This window comes from Strix uralensis, chromosome 7 (assembly GCF_047716275.1).
Source record: "Strix uralensis isolate ZFMK-TIS-50842 chromosome 7, bStrUra1, whole genome shotgun sequence".
NCBI lineage: Eukaryota > Metazoa > Chordata > Aves > Strigiformes > Strigidae > Strix > Strix uralensis.
In genome coordinates this window covers 37,492,015-37,519,127 of record NC_133978.1, presented here as the reverse complement: position 1 = coordinate 37,519,127, position 27,113 = coordinate 37,492,015, and the positions used below count along the sequence as shown (strand labels likewise).

Genomic DNA, 27,113 nt, shown 5'->3' with positions numbered 1-27,113 from the left:
AAATTTGGTATCTGCTGGATCACTGACAACATGGGGCATGACTGGACATGAACAACGAGGAGATGCCAGAAGGCCTTCCCTAAGGAAGGAATACACTTTATCATTTGACATTAATTTTGCACTCATGGAAGCTTAATTAGAACAGGAGGGGCAGAAACCACAACACTGAAATGGGGAGAGGATGGAAGAGTGGGCGTTAATTGCCACTCCAGCTTTTTGCTAGTGTTGCAGGTTTATCTTCTTGCTGATTAAACTGCTCATTAGCAGCTGCGTGCCCATCGTACTTCAACCTGGAAGCATGCTCCTGTCAGAGATAGGGTGGTCAGGGGAAGAAGAGGCACGGGTGGAGTACGGGGAGGAGAAGCTCTTTAACCTCTGTGAAACTGTGTGTTGGAAAAAGTAGAAAACACCGCCTACAGTTACAGTTTCTCCTTATCATTTATCTCAAACCCCAGATTCTTTACTCATTGTTAATCCCATCCATCAACCGAGTTGGGAAAAGCATGGTAATAAATCTGGGGTCAAAATGCTGGTAATGTTCATCGTACAGACCATACATCATTACATATTTGCATTTTACAGATTTTGGCTGACTGAAATTTCTCTTAGACCTTTACAGACATGACCTCTTTGTTACATTAGACTCCCATTTGCAACTATCAAATTGGAAACAGTTCCAAACATGTCTGAAGTGGTTAAATGTTCTTGAATACAGTTGCTAAACCCATGAACTATCTACTGCCATGCTGGTAGCAACTTTGCAGAGAGTCATAGTAATAAACCTGTGACTTAGCAGGTTCAAGGGCAGATGACAATCCTATGAAATAAGCTATTCAGCATTATAAATCGACGAAACCAATTTTTCTGGTGTTTGACAATTCTGAAAACTTGTTCATTTTACTCAGGAGTAGATGAAGGAGTTGGGACAACTTTGTAATTAATGTATGCCAAACAGAATTAAAATGATAGTGCTGGCACATGCTGTGACAGCAACTTAAACTATCACTTTTAGAATGAAGTAGTACACATTCATCATCTGTGCTACTGCAGCTTCCTTTAATGTTTTATTCAGGACATAACACAGCATTGAAAGGTTTGAGTTTTCAATCATAATAAGGTATGTCCAGACTGACCTGTTTGGATATCTCCATTTATGTTTCTCTTTCTGATGTAGGTAGCAAGGAAGCCTATATAGGGAACATACCCTACATCTTACTTTTCATTTTTTGTAATCTTGCTTTTCTGTCTGCAAGACACTGCTGGGGTTAGAAAAACATCTGTTGGGAATGACTTAAGAACAGTTGATCCTGCTTTAGGGCAGAAGGATGGACTAGATGACCTCTTAAGATCACACCTAGTCCCATTATCTTCCACTCTTTTTAAAGGGAATAAAACTACAGGGAAATGACACCACATGCTGAAGATAATTCCCCTGAGTAAAACCCAATCGGCATGAAAATGTATTAGTAATAAATAATTACCTGCAGGGAGCATGTATTTTCAGACAACCCATTCAATACAATAAACATAAACCTATGACCCTAAAAATTGTTGGGTTTTTTTTAAATACAGGAAAATAAAATGTGTTCTCTTTTGTGGTTACTTGATCTCTTTTGTTTGTAATCTGAACTAGCCTGATATTATTAAAGGAAAAATTCTTTCATATTTAAAACAAAACATGCAAATGACAAAGCATGAAAGAACATTAGAGTTCCTCATAGTTCGTGTAGAGCTTAGGGCAGAAAGAGTCATTTTGCTAGGAATAATTGCTGCACATAATTGATGATATGTTAAAAAAAAAGAATATGCAGGCATGCAAAGACCTAGGTGCATGTGTAACTTGAAATAGGCAAGTGTCCCACTGCACTCAAGAGTTATCAAAGGGAACTTTGTCTTTGAAGTTAAGCACAAAATTAAGGATTTGCAAGTTCAAGGCCCTAACATACTGTCCATATGAATGTTATCTTCCAGTTACAACATTGAATAACAATGAGTTAAATCTTTATATGTCTAAAAGGTTTGCATAAATAATTACTGAGAAATTGCTTGTTTGGAAGCACATTGCAAATTCACCGATTAATTTTTAATACCTGTAGTTAACCTCTTCCACCTTCAGAATATATTGTGTCAAGTTTGAATGATCTCAGAACAATTTAAGAGTACTGCCCAGTTACTAAGAAGATGTTTATTACGACAGCACTGCCTGGTTTGTGTTTAGTGTGAAGCTATAAAGGATGTTAAGAAATCGATGATTTATGGTGCACCTCCCGAAAATACTTCCTGATAAAGAGCCACACTCAATCTACCAGCCATTAACCCTTAAAGTTGCAACTTCTATGACTGTTTTGCCACCCACAGCAAAGGCAAGGGGACAGAAGATAAAAGCAGCAGCAGCTAGACAAAGGCTCTCTGGTGTTTGCTATCTGAGGAGGGGCGTGGAGGGGTGGAGGGTAGACATGCTCAAATATGTTAAGCCTATTTGATAAACAAAAAATGATGATCCAACAACAGAAAATCATAGACAATTTAAATTTTCCCTCCTTTATTCCTTTGCTTTCCTTCTAAAACATGCAGTAGCTGTTGAAAGGACAGGCAGCCTTTCCAACCCAGTCACACTTGTGAGGGGAAAACTCCCAAGCGCTGAAGCCTGTGAAACCCAGAGGTCACACGCGGTTGCCATCCATACTGATGTAACTCAGAGCCTCACTGATTATATTCCCAGGAGTGTAAGAGCCTGAAATCTGAGGATGAATTTAGAAAGCCCTGAAGGCAACAAATGCACAGCCAGCTCCGCATCCACGGCACACGTATAGCTGCTTCTCAAATGTTTCTGTTCTGTTTACCCTGACACATGAGAGATCAGCATCTACATTTTGAGTTTATACATTTGGACACACTGTACTGGAGGACTTGAGTTAACTTTAAAAATCCTGCATTTTAATCTGTCCCTAAGAGATATTGAAAGTTAATTAGGAACATGGAAATAATTTCCACATTCAGTTAAAAAAAAAAAAGAATTTTAGAGGCACAGTAAGTCACTATTTGAACTTTTCAGTGTAAACAAACACATGAGAAATGCATCATGGCTAAAGGGCTGCTAACAGCAGCCAGCTTCCCCCACCCTCCCAGTGTAACTAAGCTTTCAGGAAAAACTGAAGCAGCAATAATGATCTATAGGATCCTCCTGGGAACTGTCCTCCCCTTCTCCCCCCACCCACAATCACTTTTCACCTCCTTGTTCCATACACAGAATAAAACGCAGGGCCTGCACTATTTTAAGTATGACTGAACTAAATGATTCTAACATCTAAAAAGCAAGCTGAACTACTCCTGCAGCAAGCAAACATGGCCAGATCTTCAGTTCCAGTTCTACAAGCGGCTCCTGGTCTCCGTCTGAGTTATCTGGAGAAGGAGCAGGAAGGGTCCCACAGGACACCTGGCGGCTCCAGCGTGTCATTCTGCAGCGGATGGCCCTGTGGGTCCCACGGGATCTGTGCGCAGCGCTCCAGGTGGGAGAGCGGCCAAGTTCATCCCTACTTCTGGGTGTGTACCTTTTAAACCACTGTATCTGGTTCTTCCTAAAACTACTGGAAAAAATGTCTCTCTGGGGTAGAGTTGTCCAGCCAAGGATTCCCCAGGCGTTTTCCTCTGTGTGTGCACCAGGAGGAAGGCATGGTTACATCCCGCGCAGACACCAATGCAAAACCTGAGGCTTGCTAACTATTCTAGTTCTTCAGCATTTTTATTTCACAGTTTACAGGTTGGTTTCTGACAGTTACTTTTCAGCACGCAGGACTAGTGAGAAACAGGTAAAAAAAATTGGACTGAAACAGAGTATTTTAAAATTAGAGTTACAGACATTTGGAATTCCAAAACATAAGAATTTAAAAGTGACTGAAACAATATCTGAGAATTTGTGAAGGATGGGAGAAAGCCACCCAGAAGACTGGAAAAAAGCAAGCATGGTAGCTTTCCACACAGAGATACTCCATCCGAGGATGGCAGGTCATATGCTCTTAAGAGTTTAAGAGTTCACTTCAGGGTGGAAAAGATGCGTTCAAAGCAGCATACGGGAGGGAGTTAAAAATAAACAGCCTGGAATCTGAAACTTCAAAGATTTTCCGTTTATTGTCTTCTTTCTTTTTTGGCAGGATATAACTTAGAAGCCACCCAAAACAGGCATGTGCCAGCAGTTTCAGGAGTAAGGCTACATAAAAAGTAATTGCCTGAGCTCCTGCCCATCTAATATGTTTCCTGAAACAAGAATCTTATGAATCCCTTCAAGCTGACTCATCCATGTAACATTCCTCTCACAAGAGTAATAATTTTGCATGCTGAAGCATAAAGCTGTTCTAGCCAGCTAGAATAAGTCTAAGTGTTCTTGGTACTCATATTTTGAAAAGGAACACCAAAAGAACAGCAGCTATGCCATTTTTGAGCAATGCATTTTGAAAAATGCAAACTGGTCAGAGAACAGTATAACATGCCTATGCTAATATTAAAAAAAAAAAAAAACCAAAAAAAAAAAAGCAGAAGTGCACTTGCTGCAGCCAAACCGCAAATATTCAAAACTCCAGATAAGAGACCCCACCCCACAGTCTCTGTTACTACCACTGGCCCATTCTGACACCAGTTTGGACAGCTCTAATGTGCTGGGTGGGCGACAGTATAGCCTTGTGTTAATTAGCTGTACTCAGCCCATTGTTTCAGTGTGTAACTACTTGCTTCTTCAGTTAACACAGTTTTCCAAAAGGCCACATGCTAATGTAAACCACCACATACCCCACCTCAGCTCGTGCGTTTGTTATTTTTCCATTCATGCTTAATACTCCTATACTTGCTTGTAGCTGGAGCCTGAACTTGTGCCTCCACTAAGATCCAGACCCACAGAGAGAAAATTATCTGGTCCACTTCCTTGTTGGATGACTTCTGGCTTCGAAGCCGGCTCTATTAACCAGTTAACTTTACCATCACTACAGTAGGAAGAAGAGAGATACTTGCTACTTTGAGATTTAAAAATAAATATTTTGAAAAGCTACTGTTCTGAGTCCTACGGTATGCTAAAGCATCGTTACGAAGAACGGCAAGTTTTGAAAAAGAATAACATGGATACAATAATTTGAGGGTTAAATTCTGCTACATCAATCTCACCAAACAAACGAAAGAACAGAACTTGCTTATAAGTTTTTCAACATGTTTAGTAGATTCCACCAGGAGTCTCCACCAGTAAGACAGACCATACCCTGTTGTGTCAAAAGCCATGGTGAGGTCTTCAGCCAAGACCCTGTAGCTTTGTTTTCCACACAGGTCATTTTCGGTGGCAGGACTGCCCAACCTTGCCCACAGGATGAAGATACAAAGATGCGAGACCAATGAGAAATTCTACAAGTCTCAGGTCAAATACCCAGGTGCTGAGGGTCTGAGAAGTTTACCATGTCCTTCCACTACCAACAGTGATACAGATCTGTCTGCAGCCTGTACTAAATGGATTCCCATATCTGAGTGACTAGAGAAACTTGAAGCCGACAGATTCTTCTTCACACCACCAAAAACACCCCAAAATGTTCATCCCTCTTTCCTAATTGCACCCACACTCATGTTTCATCAAGAATGGCTTTCACCAGATGATTGGGTGAGCGCGACAAAATCCTGCTGCATGGATATTCATTCTTGGCTGCTACCTAATGTTTTTTTCTTGGAAACAAAAGTAGAGGAAGATATCGCTGACCAGGGTAAAACAAACTGTCCTCCCCCGAAGTCCCCTCCTCGATTTTATATATTTTGAACTTTTAAAATGAATCAAACATCACAGAAGTGATAGAGAGCTGTTTCTTCAGGGCTCTTAGGTGGGGCCCTGCTGATTTTGTGTACCTGAATTCCTTACAATTCCACAAATGCAAGCATGTCAGAAAGTTTAAGTCTCTGCATACTTCCAGATGCTTTCTGGTAACATCTAAGAATCTTTTACTCTTTAATGTACTACACCATGCATATTCTATACCCATTTTGCAGGTGCAGAAAATTAAATTCAGATAGATTAGTTGCTTTGATAAGGTTCGCTCCTGGAGGTTAGTGTTAGGTCAGGGAGTGGAAAACACATTTTCCATTTTGAGTGTTTCGCAGTGGTACTGTCCCTACCAGTTTCCTAACCCTAGTTAGAAGGGTCTTTCTAGGCAGCCATCAGAGAAAGTTGTGTGTGTATCTTCCTTAAAAGGTGAACAAGAAAGTAACTGTACAGAGATACTTTATGAGAGACAAAAAGAAAATATACAATTTAAGCCCTCTGAGGTAAGTTCTGCTGCTGCTTCATTCACAGGATAGAGGCACTGCATAAGCAGCTGGCACAAACACTGCATGAGGGGGATGCTGGTACAAATGCTGTCAGTAAGAGGGTGTATGAACTGAAGGAGTTAATGCCTCAAATATTCATGAGCTGTTTGCTGCACTGATCTTCTAAGGTAAATATTGGCTCTATTGTGTAAGTTTGACACTTTGTATAAAAGATACAGGCCTTGCTAGCACTATGCCCTTGAAGAAGAGCTACAGGACTGGGAAGAGGGGAACATCTGCCCCAGAAGGAGCCAAAGGCTGGAGGCTGCCCAAGAAGCATGAAGTCAGTGAAAACCGGTTACTGGGGGAAAGGTAAAGGTGGCAGTGGAGATCCACAACCACCAACTCAATTGGACGAAAGGGTTAATGCACCCCATCCCCCCTCAATGCATGAAATAACTGAAATAACAAATGAACAAAATATACATCTAAAATTCTCACCCTGTCCAAGTTTACATCACAACTCCAAACTCAATTTTTTCTGACTAGTGTGAATGACATCTATGGCTTTCCTCATTTGACATGAAAATGGAGAGACATTGTCAAAGACATGAGGAACTCATCTATGGAAGAGCTGTTTCATGTATAAACCCACTGCTAGACAGCAAAGTGATCCCACATTAGAAAAGAAATAGTCATACATCTCCAGGAAAGAAGTGCAACCTTTCTTCACTTCAAGCCTAAATACCTTTATCATTGTAAATTGACTTTGCAGTCTTAGTCTTGCTCAGACTTTATTATTTTCAGTAGATAATTAAGATATGTTAGTGGCAATCAGAAGAAATAGAATTAATAGCAAATATATTCTTGTGTGTGTACAACCTACTGAACTGTAAGAGCTCCACAGCACAGCCAAACTGTCCCTTTCCAGAAAGTAAGCTGCTTTTTCTTGGTAAGTCTTTTTAGATTATGTCATGTCTCTAAGTTTCCCTGATGTGGTCAATTATTATCTTACTTAATACCTGCATTTGGACTTAAACTGCCACAAACTGTTCCATGATGTCAGTAATTTAGAATAGAATAGAATAGAATAGAATAGAATAGAATAGAATAGAATAGAATAGAATAGAATAGAATAGAATAGAATAGAATAGAATAGAATAGAATAGAATTATTGGAAGGGACCTACCATAATCATCTAGTCCAACTGCCTGACCACTTCAGGGCTGACCAAAATTCAACACATGTTATTAAGGGCATTATCCAAATGCCTCTTAAACACTGACAGGCTTGGGGCATTGACCACCTCTCTAGGAAGCCCATTCCAGTGTTTGACCACCCTCTCGGTAAAGAAATGCTTAATCTTCATAATTTCATATAAAAAAAGGGAGAAGAAGAGTGTATTTCCTGGGATAGCATTAACTTAACAGCATTTGAAATATTTTGTTTGACTACCATTTGGTTTTGTTTTTAATTTCTCAAGTTTACATCTTTCAAAGACAGTGGCAATAAGAAATGGTACCCAGGGGTGGTGGAAACAGAAAAAGGCCCAAATCTCACATACTCCACTTGAAAAGGATGTGGCAAATCTTTCTGCATTGAATTCTCTGATCTTAAAGAAAATTCATGAAAACACTTTAAAAGGTACACACAGCCAACAATCCTACACATTTATCAGCAAGTTACTGCTACTCCTTCTAAGCTGTATTTATCATTCTATCCCAGGTAACATTGATGATCTCGAAAGTATTCAGCCCTATGTTAAAACATGCTGGTATTAGATAATTTCTTCATTGCAGGAGATGAAAACCCAAGTAGCATAGGAAAATTCAAGTATTCAAGTGAAAAGTGTTAATGCTTCAGACAGAATATTCCCTTTGGAATATTTAATAAAATCCAGATTACGTTACCTCCTGCCATCCTTAATAGCACTGAAGAATACCTTAATTCTGAAAGTAGTCCTATTTATTTAATCAGGTGAATTTTAAGACATTTAGAAGAGTGCAAGGCTAACAAATATTAGCTGAGTTGGTGCTTTTTAGTAGGATTGTTATACAGAGCTGAGCACAGCATTTTGCAATTGCTTACAATTACATCTTACTTCACAATCATATATGACTACAAAAGACTCCTCAATGTTTCTCAGTCTCAGATGAGAGTTTAATAGTATGAGCAAAAAGCATAGGAAGTTTAGGTCAAGGGTTACTACAACAGCTGGAGTCTTGTTGGTAGTTATGCACTAAGGCGAGAAAGTCAGTGTGGTAAATAGTAAGTTGTTTTGTCAGGTTATTTTAAAGACTTGATCATCATCATCTATCAGGATGATAGATTTTGAAAATCAGTTACACAAGAACAGAAACTTAATGAACAGCCTCCAACTATCAACAGCAGCAGGGCTTCAATTCTATTCAGAGGAAGAAACCTCATTTCTTACCTTGTATGTTCTGGAATTGATGGGGATATGCTCTCAGCCAGGTGCACAGCAGCGGGAAGAAGATCTGAGATGTCCTGACCTCCAGATCTTTCTATGCTGTCTTCCTGAGGGTTCCTTTTTAAACCGTGCCCATTACCAGGAGGTTGGCCTAATTCTGAATCTTGTGGAGCACTCTAGAATGAAAAAAGAACAATTTAAATAGCTACTGCTATTCTGGAGAATACATAAACTTAAGGAGTTTTGTTCTGCCTACTGACGGACAACTTCTGTGGTAGATTTCACTACTTTGATGGAACTTGCAGGTTCCAAAGCCAAGCCGTTTTTTTTCTTAATGACAGAAAAACAGAAGGAAGTGGTTGAGCCATAAATAAATCCTAGGAAAAGAACAGGGAGAGAAGAATGCAACAATTGTTCTAAAGCAGCCAGGGCCTTTACTGACCCAAGGAGGGTGTCATCTTCTCTTTTTCCAAGCCTGGCAAATGCTTCCTTGCTAAGCAAGTTTAAAATGAGAAAGGATGGAAACAGGCTATAAACTTTGACACTCATAATATTATCAGTATCTCTGGAGTCAAGTTAGAGATAAAGCCAACGTCAGTCAAGACCCAGCACTTGAATCCAAGTACAGATTCTTTCCCTCCCACTTCAACAAAGCTCCAAATGCCTCTGAACTGAAAGGGAGGGCCTGATTCTTCACCACGCTGCCTTTCTATAAAAATAGCTACAGGAAATGCTGCAATTTCTGTAGTAAATATCTACAGAAGTGCTGTTACACAAATGTGGTAACGCTGCATCACCTCTTCACAAAGGTAAATATTTATTTGAGATCTTCATCCATGGAGCCATGCCTTTACATGACTGGGTTTTTTGTTTTGTTTTGTTTCTATTGTAAACTATTGATTTTGCTCCAGGGAGGAAAAGAGTCCTGTGCAAGTGTCAGGCTGTGACCCGTGGTGTGCCAGTAAATCCCTGGGGCTCTATAACACCTATGGGGCTGCTTACAACAGGTAGTGGCATTTTCCTACTGAATTTTTCAGGGGGCAGAAGTATCTTGAGAAGGCAAAGAGAAGCTGGTAAGAGCTGCTTGGAACAGTAGCTCAGAATGTTCTTCAAGTGTAACAAAACAAATGGAGAGAAACAAGTGTAAAGCAAAAATGACATCAGAATGAAGAAGCTCATTTTCAAATCCTCTGACACATCAAGCAATAGTGAAAGAGAAGGAAAACTGCTTCATCAGATCACCCTCAACATACAGTTACTGTTGTTTTAATTCTTAACTGTAATTGTAAAAAGCCTAAGGCAGACTTAAAGACACATAAGCAGATGTACTGACAACCAGAGAACCACTTCAGAATAATGTCATAGATGAAAAGCACAGTACACGATTCCAACTATTCTCTCGGGGTTTTTTACTCTCAGTTTTTTGGTTTATTTTGTTCTAGAAGTAGTCAATAAATTGCAGAAAGCTGTTGTTTACAAAATTACACTTCTCTGAACATGGCGTGCTCTCAAAAGAAGCAAAGGCTTCTTGTGATCAGAGCCAGGAATGAGAGACACCCAGTGGACAAGAAAAGCCTATGTAATGAGCAATTGAAAAGGTCAGGGCAGACTGAAAATATAAAAAGACTTCCTTTAGACTTAAGGCAAATTTGATTAACTCTCATATCCTCTGCCTCTCCCTGGAGGAACCCCTTCACTACAGCTTTGTTTGCAGAAGTCTCCTTTATCACACCGCTTTCCGCTGGGATAGACCAAGGGCTCTTGGTTTCATGATTATTAAGCACTTACCCAGCATGTGCTGACATCTGGCATTTGGAATATTTATCTAAGTATATATGTTGGCCCCAAAACCACGGTATATGGCAAAAAAATACTAGAACATCAAGATTTATAAAAGGAAATTTGTTTCTTCCAGCCAGAAAAAAAATATAAAAATAGAGTTTAGTTATCTTACAGGGCTCTGTTTTGCTTTTGGTGCTATGTTTTCGGCAGCCTTGCTTTTGTTTCCATGAGAAAGTTTGCATGGAGAATTTATTTCAGCATGCATACACGTGTGCAGATAGAAAGAACTATGAAAAAATTGCATTGTTAAATTAATTATCAGGGAAAAAAAGTCCAACCAACCAAAACAGTGACTTCTGGGGCTATATGGAATCGTGTGGGAGCACATCCATGGCCCAGTTGCCACTCACAGACCACCACTGTGCCCACACCCCAGAGCTACCCCACTTGCCAGTTAGCGTTTAGAAAACACGGCAAGCCAAGGTGTGGGTATTAATATCTTGGCAGAAGAGGAACTCCTTCAACTAGATGGGCCCAACGCCACGGAGGGTCAGTCTTCAGAGCACGCACTGGCCTTGATCCACCAGGGAAGCAGGACAAGAGCAAGGCAGCGGGTTGTTAAACTCAGAACAAGCCGTGTGAGGCGGCCATGGTGACGTGCTCTGTCAATGTATTATTGTGAGAGCTACAGTTGGGTCAGTCTGGGAGATGGGCCTCACAGTAGGAGACAAGTGGAGAATAATTTTCAAGCCACTTGCAGACAAAAATTACCTCCATTCCTTTCCCAGCAGGGCAGGGAGGGTAGGGAGAACCACACAAAGAACCCCAAGAAATTAGGCCAATTTACAAATTTGTCCAGGTGCCTCCAGCAGTTGGCAAGAGCAGTGAGAACTAATTCTTTATTTTTCTTCCTTTCTGCTACCACCATAGCAAATTTTCTTCAGCTGATTTGGGTGCTAGGCAGAAGAAATACCTCACAGGTCTCTTCAGAAGATGAAGAGCTGCCTGTTTTGTCTCCTTCTTCTAAAGCCTCTGTCATCTTCCTTAGCAGAAAGGAACAGGGGAAAGAATTAAGTCATTAAGCTACTGCACTCTTAGTACCTGCACATTGCTTCTAATTAATCTCTCTTTCACAAGATCAGCCACTTAACTCCAAGGGCTCCTTTAGGTTACAATCCTCTGTTCTACTGACCTGCAGTCATCCCACTTGTGGAGCCACAGCACAATAGGGATGTCTCTTGCACACAAATCTCTCAAGTAAAACTGCTTTCCGTGCAGAGAACCAGTCTCCTTTGGAGAGCCACGAATCCCACAAGCCACGTGATAACCAGTAGTTAATCAGCAATGTGGGCTCAGTTATGGCATTAGAAAGAAACACTACTCACCAGCCTGCCATATAATAAATCTGACAGCACATTGCTACGAACGCTCTACTAGCACTATCAAATACAAGGAGACCTAATGCAGTGGTTACATCTGTTAGGTACTTGCAACCCAGCAGTAGAATTATTTCAGGGGAGTCTGAAACTGTAACATGGAGTCAGGCTAATTTGTCATTGACTCCCTGTGTCTGACACTTCACAGAACACTTTGGGGCCAGAATAATTTTGGTAGAAGTTTGCTGGGTTTTGCTTTTACTATTAATCTCCATACTTCACAAGTTAACTACATAATACAGACATTTATGTGCCTGCTGTACCTAAACACCTCATCTCATCAAAACTAGGATGTTTCCACATTAGACACAGAGAAGGGCCCATGTTCCACTGATTTTATCAGCTGTTACACCAAGTCCTAATGTCTAAACAAAAACACACTGGGAGGGGCAGATTGAGACAGCAAGGAGAACGATCACAACAAAACAGGTTAGTTATGTGCACTATTTTGAAGACTACTTTTAACATTTTCCATAGGTTGTCGGGAGGGGGGGTGTTTCATGTGTGTTTTCGGTTGGTTGGTTGAGTTTGACTTTTTTGATTTTAACTAGTTTTGTGCTTTCAGGGATCTAATGTTTTAGAAGTTATAGTTCATCTCCCAGCTATCCCTAGGCAACTGTCACTGACACAGAAAAATCTGACTCTTGCTCCTCCAGTTACAAACGTGACCAAATTTAAAATACATTAAAACAATCTTTGAAATGTAGCTCCTGTTAGAGCATGAGGAGTTTCAATTGTTGACACTCTCTTTCTTTCTAGGCTGTCAGGTGTTTGAATGATCAAAAACCAAAGTTGCCCTCTTACCTTGTAAGGCAAGAACACACATGGCCAGGAAAGTATATTTTCAAGAGAAGTCCAAAGAAGGATTTTAACAATAGTCTAAAATAAATAGTAAGGTAGATATTTAAATGTAAAAGGAACTACTAATATTCCAAGATATAGGAAAGCTTTATATATTGGTCTTCTCCATTTAATGTATTAATCATCATAAAAGAACATACTCTGTGAATCTATGCCAGCCAGCAGAAAAACATAATTCAATTTCTCTATCAAGTTTTTAAAATTTAAGCTAGCTATGCAAATCAGGTGCTGAACTAGCTTTGCAGAGCATTCTTTTTTATTTTTAATTAACATCTGTGAAAACAATTAGAAAGACTATGTTTTGTTCAAAAGTATCACCAGAAAGCTGCTGTTAAATAAATTACTTTTGAGGTTTCAACACATACAGCCTCTGAAGTGATTTACTACAGAAGCTTGCAGCTAAATTTGCTTTATATCCGTTTCAAATATAGCATACTCCTTTTTGAAAAGGATTCTGAAAAAGTTACATAATTGAAAGACTTAAAGAAATAATTATATTAAAAATTATATTAAAAAACAGAATACAGAGATTCTCAGCAATTTTTTTCTTTAAGTCTAGGTTAATTAAAAAACCCCAACAACAAACAAACCAAGTTTGTCACAGAGAGCATACAAACAACAGAAGGAAAACAAAACAGCTTATACTTTTTTCCTTTAAGCCAGCATGCTATTTAAATGAATAAAACTGATTCTCCAGAATGTAATTTGCATTAAAACTTTCCACAAGCATTGAACTCCACAAGCACACAAAGTAAATCTACAGAATTGCTTTGTTTTCCTGATGACTTTGAACAGGACCTTAAAAGTTAAAAAAAAAAGAAGAGAGAACTCCATTAAGACCATAGCCAAAAGGATTATTTGCGCTGCTGTACACTGGATAAAGTTATCACACCAGAAAGAAATTCCTTTAATGCTACATGGGAGCCTGTTCACAGCTCAGCTCCCAAACCCCTGACTCTCCCCTCCTGGTTCAAAGCCACAGCAACAGCGTCGGGCACCGCCACAGCCTTGTGTTACAGCCAGTCTAGAAGCCTCGTGTTTCTCCACAAGCCACCAGGCTCCTGATCACAACACACAAAACGAGTTGGGTTTTAAAGCCTCGCATTCACACTCAAACCCCTCCAAATGAGTGAACTTCGTTTGGTTCCCCTTTCTCCTTTCTCTCAATAAAAGTTGTTTCCTTTTCCATCTGTCCTCTGCAACATTCCTCCATTAAACACACATCCTTTTATAGCAGTTGCGGGAACATGCCATAGCTCTGACTAACTGAAAGTAATCTTTGAAGAGTTACATTAAGTTTCCATTCTCACTAACTCCCTCTGGTTATTGGGGGGGAAGCGGGAACAAGCCTTTACAAGTCCCAATCAATAAACCAGACTTACCTTTTATTTTTCTCCACGTCTTCCATTACCAATTGGGGTTTTTTTTTAAAGTCTGCCTGCTAGAAGTGTTGGTTCATTCACTCCCAGCCACCACCTCCTCCACAGGGACGGGGCTCAGGCTGTGGCGGTGCAGGTGAACGCCGGGATGCAGAGCAAAGGTCGGCCCTGCAGCGCCTGGGCTCCGGTTTCAGCATCCACCGCCAAGCTGACCGCATCGGGAGGACGGACACATGGTCCCCGTTAGGGACAGCGGGCCACACACGGCCTCAGCCAAACGCCTCGCACACGTGTGGCCGGGCAGAAAAGCATCAAGCAGAAAAGCGTGCACATGGCGCTCTTTGGGAAGGCTGCGCCGCAATACTCCGCAGCAATTCCTCGTTTCACTGCAGGACTGGCTGCAGAGAAAGGGAGCGAAAAGATGTTCATCCACAGCCTTCATCAGGTGGCTGTTCCTCGTTATTTTTATTGTACTTCAGCATTAAATCCATTCCTTGAAAACGGAACGGAGGCACCAGAAAACGGCTTGCTGCGATTCTTAAAACAATCCAGTTAGCAGTTCCTGAATGAGTCTGCCTAATACCCTGGTACCTACTAGAAATCAAAGTGGATAGAAGAACAGTTTTAAAGCTTACATTTTTCGAAAACCAGAATTGCACAGGTTATATGGTTGGGAAATCATATTTTTAAAGTGGCTGTTGCAATTTTTTATGACAGAGTGGATCTTAGGAGCTACTTGTTTGCTCTTCTGGCTTTTTGTTTTTCTTGCTGTTCTGCAGGTACAGTAACTGAGTGGTATATTAGAATTTTCAATCTTTATACCCTTGGAGAACCATTGTTTCTCCATTGTTTGGAGAAATGGTACCAAAATAGATAAAAATTAGATAATGAGTGGATATTGCTTTAACAACCACAACTTTTCAATCAAATCATCAAAGACTGGTCAGAAAAACTACTGATCATGGGACAGTAACAAATTGGTACCTGACATACTGGGTCAGACTTGATCTCCATGTGACAGTTAAGATCTGAAGAATTACACTAAAACATGGTTTTGTCATATCACAAGGGAGCTAAATGTTAATAAACAGCTTGTGCAGCAATCTGCATTATTCAGGGCCTGCCCCTTGTTGAGAGTGGCTGGAATACAGCAGTTTAGAGAAGGGGCTGACCATCATGACCACTTCTTGTTTTTTTCCCCAAACATCACAACCACTTAATTAGTTGAATGTAATTACGACATAATCAGATGCAAAAAGCAGACTCTTTCCTTAAGGGAGATTTCATATAGAATTTTGCAATTACAGCAAATTTTTTTTTTAATCAGTAATGGTGTAATTTGCTGTTGCTTCTGGCTTGGTTTATTTGTCTCTCACAGGAGTCGAATTTTAAGTTCATGCCTTTTCTAATTAAAATCCCGAAAGAGACAGGAATGCAAAAATTGGCATTTGGTGGAAGTCTCATTTAATCTGCTTCTTACAAATACAAGAAGCAAAGCAAAGTGTCATACGGTATCAACAGTATTTGAAAAATTCTGGTTACACATTCTATTTTAAGTACCTATGACCTTTTCTTAGAGAAAAAGGGTTGCTTTCCCTCCTGAGAAATACCTGCTGAAATGACTTGGGCTGCAAATGTAAAAATAAACACGGGGATGTGTGTGGTGTGCGTGCATGTGTGTGTGTGTATTGTTATATATAATCACCATCTTATCCTTGGTTTAGCATTCTTCACAGAATACACAACTTCCTCTTGGCTACAGCAAGAGCAATTCAAACCTTCAGGCTTCATTGTTCGTGTTTATGACTCTTCCAACCCACTGAGGGCACTGAACTGTTTATCTTCAGATCCTTGTAATGTCAACATAAGTATCTTCTCAACAACTTGCTGCTATGTTTGAGCCTTAGGTCTGTTTGAACATATGTAGCATGAGTCTGCGCTGGGCGAAATGAAGCATAGCTGTGTAACTGGCTTCATGGTTCTGGTTAACCTTATCTTTCCGTCTGTTTATGTGATCGATGTTCAGTAGGCAAAGGAAAATTCACAGTTATCCTTGTAACTCCACTAGTCTTGCTTCTTATTTTCCTTTGTCCTTTTCCTGACAGTTGGATGAAGGCCTGATGAGTACCTACATTATTTTCTTAAGGATGGCAGGTGTATGAGATACAGCAGGAGAAAGAGAGAATAAAGTTGATGATCTTGGGAAAAAAGTCTTCATCACATAACTTGCAATTTTCAGTCAATATAATTTTAGCTAAAGCAGCTTTCTGATGAGTGGTTCTTAGCAGCCTGACAATAAAACACTTGAGAAGATGCTATTAGCTTCATATGAAGCACTATTGGTAAAATCATCTCCAAGTTGAGTTCTAAACTCTGTTATGCTCCCCAGCCAATAGTGTTTGCTTGCCTAGTAATTTCTAACTACCCATAGCTGTAGAAAATGTAGGTCCAACATTTTCACCCTATTCCTAAATGGAGAAACATAGGAAATAATTATAGAGGCTCTTTATAAAATATTTTTCCTTTTCATCTGTACCCATAAATGTACATTTCCCATTAGAAATGGTGGTGGCTTTACAGATCCAAAGAAAGATTTAACCCTTAATTCAGAAGAGAAGGAATAGTTGTCTAACTACCTTTTCACTACACTTTCAAATTAAGAACCCCACCACATTATTCTTCTTTCATCCTCCCTCCTTCACAGGGAAGATGAGAACAAGTATAATTATTCACTGCAGTGAGAAGTGTCCCAGAATTTGCTGCATTTGCATAAATGGATGTATAATTCTCTGAAAACAGACCATGTTCTTTTTGTGTTAATTCAAACAAATCTTTGGCATTACTCACCATAGAATATTGGACCAGTTGTAATTATCATTGGAAGCAAGCACTAGTGAATGTGGTGGCTGGAGGTATGCTAGAACTACGTACGCATCAGTATGGGCATGCTGGCCTGTAGCCAGCTGCCATCAACACCCTGTTGTGGGCAAATGTTGACTGAAAGGATGTGGAACAGTTCTGCTGTTCCTGTGCGCTCCTGATGTGCAAGGGATGAAATGGAAGGAAAAATAAAAGAAAATAATAATCCAGAGAGTGAAAATGGAGAGTCATGTGGACATAACAAACTCAAAGAAAAGCCCGTGTAGGGTAACAGCGTACCTCATTAAATTGCTATAGGCAAAATTATTATGCAGAAAATTGGGAATGTATTTTTGTTCCCAATTGAATATAAACAATGTTTACAGATATTATTTCACTATTCAAAAAGTATGTAAACACACAGTATGAGCACCAGAGCTCAGAGGAATTTGCCCGGTTGTCATCAGTGGGAACGGAGACTGAAGGCTGGGAAGCTGCTAATGTGCCCAGTGCATTCTCTGCTGATCCCCGTAATACTGGGATCTGAAAGAAGAACCACGCCAATAAACTAAATTCATCCTTTCGCTTAGGCATAAGGAAGCTGAAATATGGGGAAAGTAATGACACAGAATATTAACTGCAGAATGTGCAGCAGTCAGATTCGTTCGTAAAAATTAAATGGAGAAACCCCAGCAGGAGCACAGCATGATGCTTCAGACAAACAAATAGACTCTTCAGAAGTTATGGCCCCTCTGGCAAGTATGCATGTGTAGCCTATCTTACACAGTTCACAGTAGAAAATAAACAAGAACAAAAAAGATAACCAGACATTAAAATTTATGTTTAAAGAGAAATGGATAATAACATAGATGTGGAATAACCAGCTTTGTTTGGTTATTTACTTATTCAGAAAACAAAGAAGAAGAAAGGATAAAGAAAAATATATAGAAATAACTTATGTGTAACTGACTTTGAAATTCCCTCTTCAACTGTGGGGCAAAATACGTGCTGCTAGAATTTCAATTCAGCGGCAGTTTTCACCCTGAAAGAGCTTTACAATTACTTGGTAACTTTGACTTTTCCGTAATCACAAGAAAGGCTGTGAAAGGTAACAGCTCTCCTCTTCAGAACTCTGAGTGGCAAGAATTTAAAACCTGTGTTAAAATTATTACATATTAGAAAATCCAGCCTATTCAAGCTTTAGAAAATTTTGTGCTTATGTTTCCAATGATAGAGAACTCCTGTTTTTCACATCCTCCACCCAACCCTTTAAAATCAAAGTGAAGATGTCTTGTTAATAGTATAATTCTAGTAGAAGGGAGACCACGATAAAAAACAGCCATTAAAGTCCATAATTATTCTGTAATGTACAGTCACTTTGGGACCTGGGCGCTGAGTTAACTGCACAAACCCCTGGAGCAGCGTGGGCAAGGCTGGGCTGCAGAGCTGGTGTGCTGGGCTCCGTCACACAGACCATGTGCCTCACACTGTCAAACTTCTCGGGTAGCGGATTTGTTGGTCCTAGTCAGGTTGGTTTTGTTTGTAAGTGTGACTTTATTAGCTGGCATCTGAGCTCAGACTATCAAGAGGTCTAGGGCTGAGGAAGTGCACTGATACATCAGTCTCTATGAAACTATGAGCCTTTTCCTTTTATTACAGCCATGGACATGATTTTTGAACATTTGAAAAGTCAGGGAAAAGCCTGAGAACGGACCTTGCCATTCCTCTATACTAAACATCCCTACAAAAACACCGGATGTGTTTTTGGACGGATGAAGAAAGTTGTGTCTAATGGGCAGCACAATGGCTGAGACCTTCTACAGTTCCATAAACTATAGTGCTTTTCATAGCTTCCCATTAAAGAATACCTCCTTTACTTCCCCTGTATTTTCCCTGCTAAAGGCTGGATCTCAAGGGTTAAGCTGAGACAAAATATCTGTTCTTCTAGATTGCTTCTTTTTCAGTTTAAACACATTTCATGTGGAGTTTTGCTTTTCAGGGAAAATTCATCTTAAAAATAGCTTCTATTTAATTCAGCATAAGCCCAACAAGCTGTGTCACTGCCAGAGACCCTTCTTTGGAAGCAAGCTTTGCCATTCTAATAGGGCAGGGCACAAACCTAAAATCTCTCAGCAGTTTGGACTTTGTGTAACTGTTACAGCAAAACAGAACATGGTTAGCATATGTAAAATCACTTTGTTAAATACGCTGCTGACCCCAACCTTGTTTTATCCGAGCATTATCTTTGCTCATTTCTACTAAGTTTAGGTTATATTTTCCTCAGAGGCTGGTCTTTACAAGGCACATTGGGTATTTACTTTTTCTCTAAATGCCTACTACATTCTTCATAGTAGCATATTCATTCCACAGATCTTCCCGCTTATTAAATGATTTCCAAACTTAGCACAGGCTCTCCCATCTTTAATGCAAACCATGCGTACAGCTTCCAGATGACTCAGCTGAGAGCTAGAGCCGGGCAGTGGTGTTCTCTGATAAATACATAAACAAAACCAACAACTCATGTCAATTGGTACTGCGTATAAGAACAACACCCACTGAGCTCTTTTAATTGTGTTAGAGTTGGAAGGGAAGGCAGCATGCAAAGGGGGTCAAATACAGGCCGTTTCTCTAAAGCATAGATTGCTACCAAAGAAAAAAGTTAAAAGAAACCAGATTTTTTTTTACAACTTGCTGAAAACTTAATGTAGCTGCCTTGCAAATTTGCAGTCAGTGTCAAAAAAACCAAAAGCCAGAAGCAGATGCGTAAGAAAAAGAACAGCCAAGCTTGATGCTAACATTCTGCAATGCAAACCATGCAAACCGGTTTCATCATCCACTACCTGCTGTGTTCCTTGGCTTGGTGGTATAAGGATGACTCTATTTGCATTTGGAACTTCTGACTAGAAATGAACATATTTAAACATTTCAGTGGCTGTATGAATGTCCGCTATTCACTAAGCAATACTTTTCCAATAGCTGTTCAGCAGCTTAAGTGGCTTTTAAGATTTTATCACTACTTCTTGTTATTTCTCTGTTAATAGTGACTTCTAAAGTAATTTGTATTTCTAGCATTTATTTTGGTTTGCTTTGTGGTTTGTTGTTTTTCTTTTTTTGGGGGGGGTTTGTTGTTTTGTTTTACAGTCTGAAAAGGAGACCAGAAGCTTACTTTCCTTATTAGAAAATAAGAGCTTTTTATTACATTTCTTAATAAATTCAATACCTTCTAAGTAAAGTCTTATCAGCCTCAGGAGGACTTCTGAAGAAATTTATTTGACTTTCAAAAACTTCCTAAGTGAAAGTTGTACACAATGGAAAAGAAATTCTCATTACTTAGTTATGGGAATTATCACATTCCCCTCTTCCCAACTCCTGAAAAAGGGACCAAACCTTGGGCTAACAATACAATTTGGCTAGAAAAAACAAGAATTATAGAAGATTTTTCTTCTAAAAATTTTTTTATGAAAAAATCTGTCTGACTTGCAATACTGATTCCCTTGAGAGGCTCCACTTTGCAATGCACGAGGTACAGCAGATCTGCTGAGACCTGAAGTGAAAGAAAAATGAACCCTAATGCATTTTATCATCTACCAAATCATATGGAAGAAGAGAGGATGAAACATGTCCTGGTATTTTAACTGTTGAAATGAATGAATTACAACTTTTATTAAAACTTATATCAACATAGTAACTTCTAATGTAATTGTACACCACTAGCCATAGCATTGGGGTTCCCTTCATTTCAAGAATTTAAAAATAAATCACCAAACACCAACACGCATTAACAACGCACCTTTCTAAAACGAGTGTAAATTCCTGGATCAGCACATATACGTTGCAAGGTAATTTCTGAACAGGGGGAAGCTATTGTGTGGCCGGGCTCTGAGGGCACCAGAGGCACTGCCGGCCTCCCAGGGCCTCTCCCCACCCTGCCCAAGGCCCAGGACCCCACTGCAGCTCCCCTGGGGATGTTATCCCCTGCGATGCCATAAGATGTTGGTCTCCTGCTCCGCTACAGTCCTGCCCTGCCTGGCCATCGGCCCCGCTGAGCTGGGCTGACATCCCGGATCCCGTCTTGGCCTGTCCCTTTCTCTGGGGACATGCGGGATGCCTGGAGCTGGGGCTGTCCCTGGCTGCTCCCCAGCTGCCCCCCCCAAACTGCCCCGCTCCTCGGCTGGGGAGGTGGGATGAGCCAGCCCTGTCCACCCCATGGGGATCCTCCCTGACTCCTGTGCCCCCGGGAGCACCCACCCACATAGTGCCCTGATGCCACAGAGCAGTGTCACTGCCAAAGAAAACAAACAAAATGTTGCCTTCAATTACCCTTAATGACACTTAAATTGGAGTGTAACTGGGAGCAGAAGATAAATGTGGGGTGAGCGGCTGTGAAACCAATTTCTGTAAGGTTTGCTCTAGGCTAGTAGGGAAATAAAATGCAATCACACTGTCACACTCACCTGATTTTCCGCGCTACTGTTCTCATTGCCCATTTCGATGCTGACGTCCAGTATCACACAGCAGATAAAGAAAGATCACTAGAAGAAAAGAAAAAGCTCTAAGTCTTCCATTAAAAAAAAAAAAAAAACCAACAAAAAACCCTGGAAATCTTGGAGGAATATCATCTCAGTCACCCTATCAGCAGCCTCTCCCAACATTCAGTCTTACAATGATTTTAAGTCATAAATCAGGGGAAGAGACCTCCTAATGCTTTTATTTCATAATGTCTCTGCTGTCTTACCTACACTGGCTCCACTTACGCTTGAAAGACACTCCTTGAAACTGAGATTTGTTACTCTGTTTCTGGATTATCCCCTGTCATTTGAGCAGAAAAGCATTTTTCTTGCCAAAGTTACTCTGGATGGACAGCCCATATGAAAACCTTACGGTTTTAACTGTATTCAAACCACCTGTATTTCTTGGAGATCCTGGACTGAGCTGCATGCTCATTGTCAGAACTGCAATGTCAAACCTGACCGTTACTGTAAGTGAAACAATTTTCCACATACGCGCTCAGCTTTAAGAAAGAGCAAATGGATTTTCTATCCTCATCACTGGAGTCGCACCCCGCTTTTCTTAGGCATTATTCTGCTTACAATATTATGATCTAAACACATTTTCTTTATGCTTAACAGGATCTGCCCACCTTAATTACTATTGGTTTTACACTCGTTCAACACTAATTATTTAATTTCAAAAAAATCCTCTGAGTATTAGAACTGTAACCGGCAGCTCTAGAATTAGTGTCTCCCCGGGCGTCATTCATTTATGTATTTTTTTGAACAGGATACTTGATAGTAAAAGTACTCAACAGAGATTCACTTATAGATGTTTACTTCTTGTTCTAGACATTTTATTTTGGGGCTCAGACATTTAAATTCACTGTATTTATGGTATTACTGGATAGGTGAAAATTACACACTCTTCGGGGTTTTTTTTTCCAAAGAATGTGAAATTGGTCTGTGGCATATGTCAAGAAAAACTCCATTAAAGTCAGGCTGTAAAAGAAAGATTGCACTTTGTTAGCCAAGGAAACCATATAAGCTTTTAAGGAATGTTATTACTTGTTACTACAGTACACTTTTTTAAACTTGAAAGATTATTTTTGTTCACAGGAGGCTTGGAGAGAGAGAGAGAAGTTTGGTATTGTGCTTTTAAGCTATGCTCTGTTTAAACTTGAGTGTCTTCAGGGGATATATTGGTGCTTGAACTTGCTCCTGTTGAAATCACTGGGGCCGGGATTGCACTTTTAGTGATTAATTAGCAACACTAGGTTTTATCTGCTGAGATTACTGCCAAATCCTCTACTGTTTTAAAATAGTATTGAACTAAACTGAAGACTGTATGTAATATTTGCAAAATCTCTATTCCCCAAGTATGAAGTACTCCATCATGAAGTGATGGTGTTTTCAGGCCCAATGTTCCAAGAAAACAGATTAAGATTATAATATTTTAAGTATGTATTCATATAAAAAAAATTCTCACACTGTTAGAGTAACTAACTAAGGTTTCAATGCACAGGAGAGAAATAATAACTTCGCTATAGCAATATGCTTCCCTCAACAGCCAGCAGGAGTGAATATACTGGCATTTCTGTGCCACTGACCTAACAAGCTTTTTTCTTCCCAGCTCTTTCTCTGTTTTCACAGACATCATGTGAAAACACCAGGAAATTTAAAGCTCTCTGAACTGTCCCCTCACAAGCACTTACAGTAATAACATAAGATGGGGTATGAATGAAACTCTCCGAGTGCCCATGGAGCTGTTCGGTTACTTGGGGAGGTGTCTTCCATGTAGGTTGTGGAAAATGGAAATTTTGCTTATCAAGTTCTTAAATAGATTAGCTAGTGTACGACACAATGTGGCTCTATTTTAGGGTAAATTCACTCCAGTGCATAATACGCTCTCAATGCTTCTGCACCAACTCAGTAATACTGACCGTTAAGACCGCAGCTGCTAATTAGAGGCCAAATTTGTAATATTAAAGAAAAAACACTTTATTTACCATGATTTATTAAAATGTACAGCAATCAAAGTAGAAAATTACAAAAGCACGGCAAAAGTGCTATCACAAATCTCCACTAACATATCATATCATGCTACTTACTCTTTTCTTTCCCTAGAGTATGATGTATCACAATTGTCACGCAATTCTCACATTACCGTCAGCTTAATAATGAAGATACATGTCATAAACAGGGAATAAAGTCGTTATAGATTCTGCAATAATGAGACAAGTGATAATAATAATGCATGAATTACATTGCAGAGTAACTAAGATAATTTTTCAGATTACAATGTTATTGTAATCCTTTTTACATACATTATTTCTAAAACATTTTCTCAGTGCACAAGCATTACTTAGGTTGCAAACTACAAGTGCTTTATCATATGTATAGAATTTCAAATAAACATTAAAAACATGGTAAAAATCCATTCATTAAATAAACATAGGTTAACCAAAAGATAATCTTTCCAATCTTTCTATACTATCTTTTACAATTTACATATCATTATTAAAATTATTTTAACACTACATATCTGAAAAATTGCTCACTAGTACCAAATTGGTCTGATCAGCCCATAGAGACATTTGTACATGTACAGTAAAACAACTGCTTTCCTGAAAATAAGCAACTAACAGAATATTTAACTTTACACTTACATTCCAGGATTAATCTGGCAGCTTTGGATTCACTGACACTTAGAGCATGTCTTCAAACCATTCCTTCCATCTTCACCTCACAAGTTTTCACCTTATTTTCCTCCTACTTCTCCTCAGACTGACATGAAATGTAGGCTTTCTTTCAGGGACCCACCTTCATAACCTGCTGAACAACCAACTTGCCTCCACCCCAGGCAAAAAAGAAAACGAGTTATACTTCCTCCACCCAGGCCTCCCCCCCTGCTCCTGGGAGACTGCTATGGCTCTGCATGTCATGAACTGAGTACTAAAGTTTTTCACAAAAGCAACCCCAGAGAAAATGGATTTTGGTTAAAATATATTTCCCTTCTACTGTTTCTTGGCTTATGGTATAAGCAGTGCTTCTTGCACTACAAAAATTGTTCAGTGAAACAGTATCAGCAATACGTCGAAGTTATGCATGTGTTTTCAAGGGAAAATTAGTATTGGGGGGATATCTATTCAGCATTTTGCTTTCAAGTTTGTTTATGTGTTTAAGTTTGTCTTTCATTTTCTTGTATTACTCTTGAAAACTCTCAGAAATACCTGCTAACAAATGTTGATGTTCCTGTTCAGGTTATGCTGAAATCATTTCCCACTTAATCATCTTGAAGGGTGGAGACATGACAAAAACCCTTTGAAATGTGATGTTGCAAGAAGTACTGGTTTATGGGTGAGCTAATTGTTATTATTAATGCTCATTGTCAGTTCCAGCATTGCTTCCACAAAGGGGTGCTCATAAAGACAGCTGATAACAAAAGATGGTGTATTTATCATTAGTGGCAAATGCAAGGGATTAACAAGTTTCTGTGAACACTAGTGGTGCTTGTTGGTGCCACGCAGCAAAGGAACTGTCTACTGCTGGTTTACTGCACCCTGAAGAGCTGCTAGGCAGCATTACTGACTCTGGCATGGAAAATTCATTTCTGACATGAATGAGAAGCAGAATTTCATAGGGTATCTATATTCTGTCTGCTGGTTTTCCTGTGGTCTTTGTTCCACAGCGTCTTGGTCTACAAACATCTGGGTGGAAGAAACATTCGGCATGTGAAGGGCTGGAATGAACAGTGCAATGTCAGGGAATGCATGAGTAGCCCTGCCTTTTCAACTTTTATTTTTTTATGAAGTTGGTGATCCAGCAATCCAAGTTTCCAAGCATTATTATACCACCTTAAGCCACTGTTACGGATCAAAGAAGAATTCCACAGATCAGAAATAAATTACCTGTATTCCCTGAGCTTTTTCAGGTTGTAAACTGAATTACATACAAGTGGGTTTGGTGGTGTGTGGGTGTTACAGTATGTCAAATAAATCTGTGCTATACCTCTAAGAGTTCAAGATGGAAAAGTCAAGATCTATAGTGAAGCTCAAAACCTAAAGGATGTGAAAGCGGCTGTCACATCTTCTTTTCTCTGGTCTCCCCAGACTACTTCAGAATCCAGAAAAGCTGAAGTTCATCAAATCAATGTTTTACTGTGCTCTTCCTCAGAAAACAAAATGAGGCCATTGTAAAATTCATTGCCTATAGACAACAAATTATGCAACATTTTTGTTTAGGCTCTCTGCGGTGAATTTAAGACCAGGGATCCTGTGGGAACTCAGGAAAACAGAAGCCCGGTAATATATCCTCAGTTCTGCTAGCCACATTATTTCCTCATAAACAGAAACTGAACTCATATTTGGTGCGGTTCCATTTCTAAAGCTAAGGCCAGAAAATGCCACAAAGTGAGAGTGAAGAAGCTGCCTTGAAAAACAATTGTCTGGCACTAACTGTGGGGAAGTTCTGGTAGTTGATGATAATTTCTGATTTATATTTTTATTTTTTTATCAACATGTGTGCAAAGAGAATCCCTCTGGCTAACCTTGTGTAAGGTTTGCAAAGCCACACAGACAACTTCATTACTGCCAGAACCACGAATCACATGAAATGAGGGGGGCAAACACGCGTGGTAATAGAGCAGCCATGTTGTCTATCTCTGGACCTAGAACAACTCTGTCTGACAACACTGACATTATATCTTTGGGTCAGCTTTATGACCCACTCTCATGTCAGAATTAGGATACTCAGGTCCTATCCCAAGCAACACCTATTCACTGCAAGTTATTCCCATCTATGCAGATGCTGCTCTTCTGTTCCGTTCCAGTATGAAGTGAAATCAGTTTGCATAAACCACTAACCGTGAGAGCATTCCTCATCCTCTGATGTCTTGATTTATTCTCTTTGATTTTATGATAGAACTGGTGGGAGAAGAAGTACTCACATTGGGCTGCTTTACTGTTATTTCCTGGAATTCCCCTGTGCTTCTTCAACCACGCTTCCCGCTCATCCAGGGGAGGCTGTCTGTTCTTGATCAAAAGAGGATCTAACCCAGGAGGACTGAGAGACTCAAACTAGGGAAAAACATGGCTAAGACTTAAAGATAAGCTATGTAGTGGGTTAACAAGTTAGGCATTTCAGTAAGATCCAAATAATTTGTCATGAGTGATTAAATTTAATCCTTGTATATACAGTATTTGGTATACTTACCAACCACCCACTACTCAGATGCGTTAGCTTCTCATATATTGAATACATGCTACCTTAGGTATTTATATAAGACAATTTAGTTTGAACTCATTTTACTTTATGGTATAAACACTGCCAAAATAAGACAAAATGGTTTTATGTTCCTTACTTTCACATGATTGATACTATACATAAAGCAATGCAAAGCTCTGCTGAAGCACTGAGAATACTATTACGCATCAGCTATTCTTGTAGGTAAGAGAAGAAAGAGGGGGTGTTCAGAATCTTGCTCTTCTCTGATCTTAATGTAAACAATGTAAAAATCATTCTTAATTTCTGCATATTAGAACAATCTGCAAGAACGACTAAGCTATGATAGTCCTTCAGCCCTTGTTTTCTCACAAATTCTAGC

General features: G+C 39.6%; 1 protein-coding gene across 1 annotated transcript in view; it reads right to left on the bottom strand.

Moving 5' to 3' along the window:
* Positions 1 to 27,113, bottom strand: part of TACC2 (transforming acidic coiled-coil containing protein 2) — a 152,782-nt gene that overhangs the window by 114,808 nt on the left and 10,861 nt on the right. The window contains exons 2-4 of the mRNA XM_074875457.1: positions 21,473 to 21,550; positions 19,859 to 19,918; positions 8,705 to 8,877 (exon numbers count right to left, since the gene is read on the bottom strand). Of these exons, the coding sequence (XP_074731558.1) occupies positions 8,705 to 8,877; positions 19,859 to 19,918; positions 21,473 to 21,505 (266 nt within the window). The 5' untranslated portion in view covers positions 21,506 to 21,550. The remainder of the gene's footprint in view (positions 1 to 8,704; positions 8,878 to 19,858; positions 19,919 to 21,472; positions 21,551 to 27,113) is intronic.